At 38.1% G+C, this 1,348-nt stretch overlaps 2 protein-coding genes across 2 annotated transcripts in view; one reads left to right on the top strand and one right to left on the bottom strand.

Moving 5' to 3' along the window:
* Window positions 1–609, bottom strand: part of mettl13 (methyltransferase 13, eEF1A lysine and N-terminal methyltransferase) — a 17,919-nt gene extending 17,310 nt beyond the window's left edge. Inside the window, exon 1 of the mRNA XM_014029928.1 lies at window positions 396–609. Within this exon, the coding sequence (XP_013885382.1) occupies window positions 396–548 (153 nt within the window). The 5' untranslated portion in view covers window positions 549–609. The remainder of the gene's footprint in view (window positions 1–395) is intronic.
* A 101-nt stretch (window positions 610–710) lies between these two features.
* The window catches only part of itpa (inosine triphosphatase (nucleoside triphosphate pyrophosphatase)), a gene marked incomplete at its 3' end in the record, with an annotated part of 2,901 nt that continues 2,263 nt past the window's right edge, over window positions 711–1,348 (top strand). The window contains 1 exon segment of the mRNA XM_014029929.1: window positions 711–813. Coding sequence (XP_013885383.1) covers window positions 751–813 — 63 coding nt within the window.

A 1,348-nucleotide genomic window follows, 5' to 3' on the forward strand; every position in this document is an offset into this window, starting at 1 on the left:
GTTAAAAGGAGCATGGACATTTCTCTTTTTTGTATCGAAAAAATATCGAACCGTGAGACTAAAGTATCGAACAGTGAATTTTCTGTATCGTTGCACCACAAGTGTTTATGATTATATTTCACACAATTCATTCAAATGATACATTGATAAGTCATTTCTTTATTACATTTTTGAAAACATGCAGTTTCTGCACAAAATTAAAACTCTTTTGTTTTGGACTTAATCCTCGTTTCGGTGTGATGATGAGTCACATTTTATCGTTCATCACAATAATTTCTGAGACAGTTTATCATCCAGTAAACTTCGTTATGGTGACAGGCCTTCATAAATCACCAGGACGTGTCAGTTTTAAATAAAAGAAATATTAAAATACATGCTGACATCTGTCACTTTACCTTGTGTGTGACTTTGATGTATTTGTGCAGCACGCCGCACAGTTTGTTGTAGTCTCCATACCACTCGAAGGCCTTGTCCCCGCGCTTCTTGAAGAACCTCTCCCAGTACTCGGAGGAGCTGAACTCCTCGGCGCTGCGCGGTAAAAGACTCATGTTTTCGGTTTTACTCCTGCTCTCCGGCTCCCTCCTCGCTCCACATGGCACCGCCTACATTTCCACCCGGACACAGTTTCGGACCGCACCGCTCGGTGTGGGCGGAGCTTCGTGCTGCTCGCTGATTCGCTGAGACGGCTGGTTGTGATTGGTCAGAAACGACCCGGTTCGGTCCTGTTCGTGYTCCGGGTGACTTTTCATCATGGCTGTCCCTGCTGGGAGAACTGTGGTGTTTGTGACTGGAAACGCAAAGAAACTGGAAGAAGTAAGAGTTACACGACTTTTATATTGACTATAAACGAGTTTTGTATTTAGTATGTATATGTTTGAGTCTGTTGTTGTATATAATATATTAAGCGAACATCAATATGGCTTCAGGAAGAATAGACCTACAGTAATGAGATGTAGAAGAAATAACAAATAATAACTAATATAAAATGCATTTGATACTATAGATTATGACATATTATTGAGAAAATTGTAGATATATGGGATACGAGGGGTGGCATATTCTAGGCTTAAAAGTTATTTGGAAAACAGACCACAGTGTGTGGAAATGAATGTGTCACAATTCAGAAGGGTTATATGTGGAGTACCCCAGGGTCTGTGATTGGAGCAAAATTATTTTTACTTTATATTAATGATRTCTGCAATGTTACAAATTTATTAAAGTTTGTTATTTTTTGCTGATGACATTAATATGTATTGTTCTGGAAAAGAAATTATAAAATCTTAAAACCTGGTTTGATATCAACAGATAATCACTTAATATAAACAAAACTAAATTCATGGTGTTTGGA

The sequence above is a fragment of the Austrofundulus limnaeus genome, unplaced genomic scaffold (genome assembly GCF_001266775.1).
Source record: "Austrofundulus limnaeus strain Quisiro unplaced genomic scaffold, Austrofundulus_limnaeus-1.0 Scaffold975, whole genome shotgun sequence".
NCBI classification, from domain to species: Eukaryota; Metazoa; Chordata; class Actinopteri; order Cyprinodontiformes; family Rivulidae; genus Austrofundulus; species Austrofundulus limnaeus.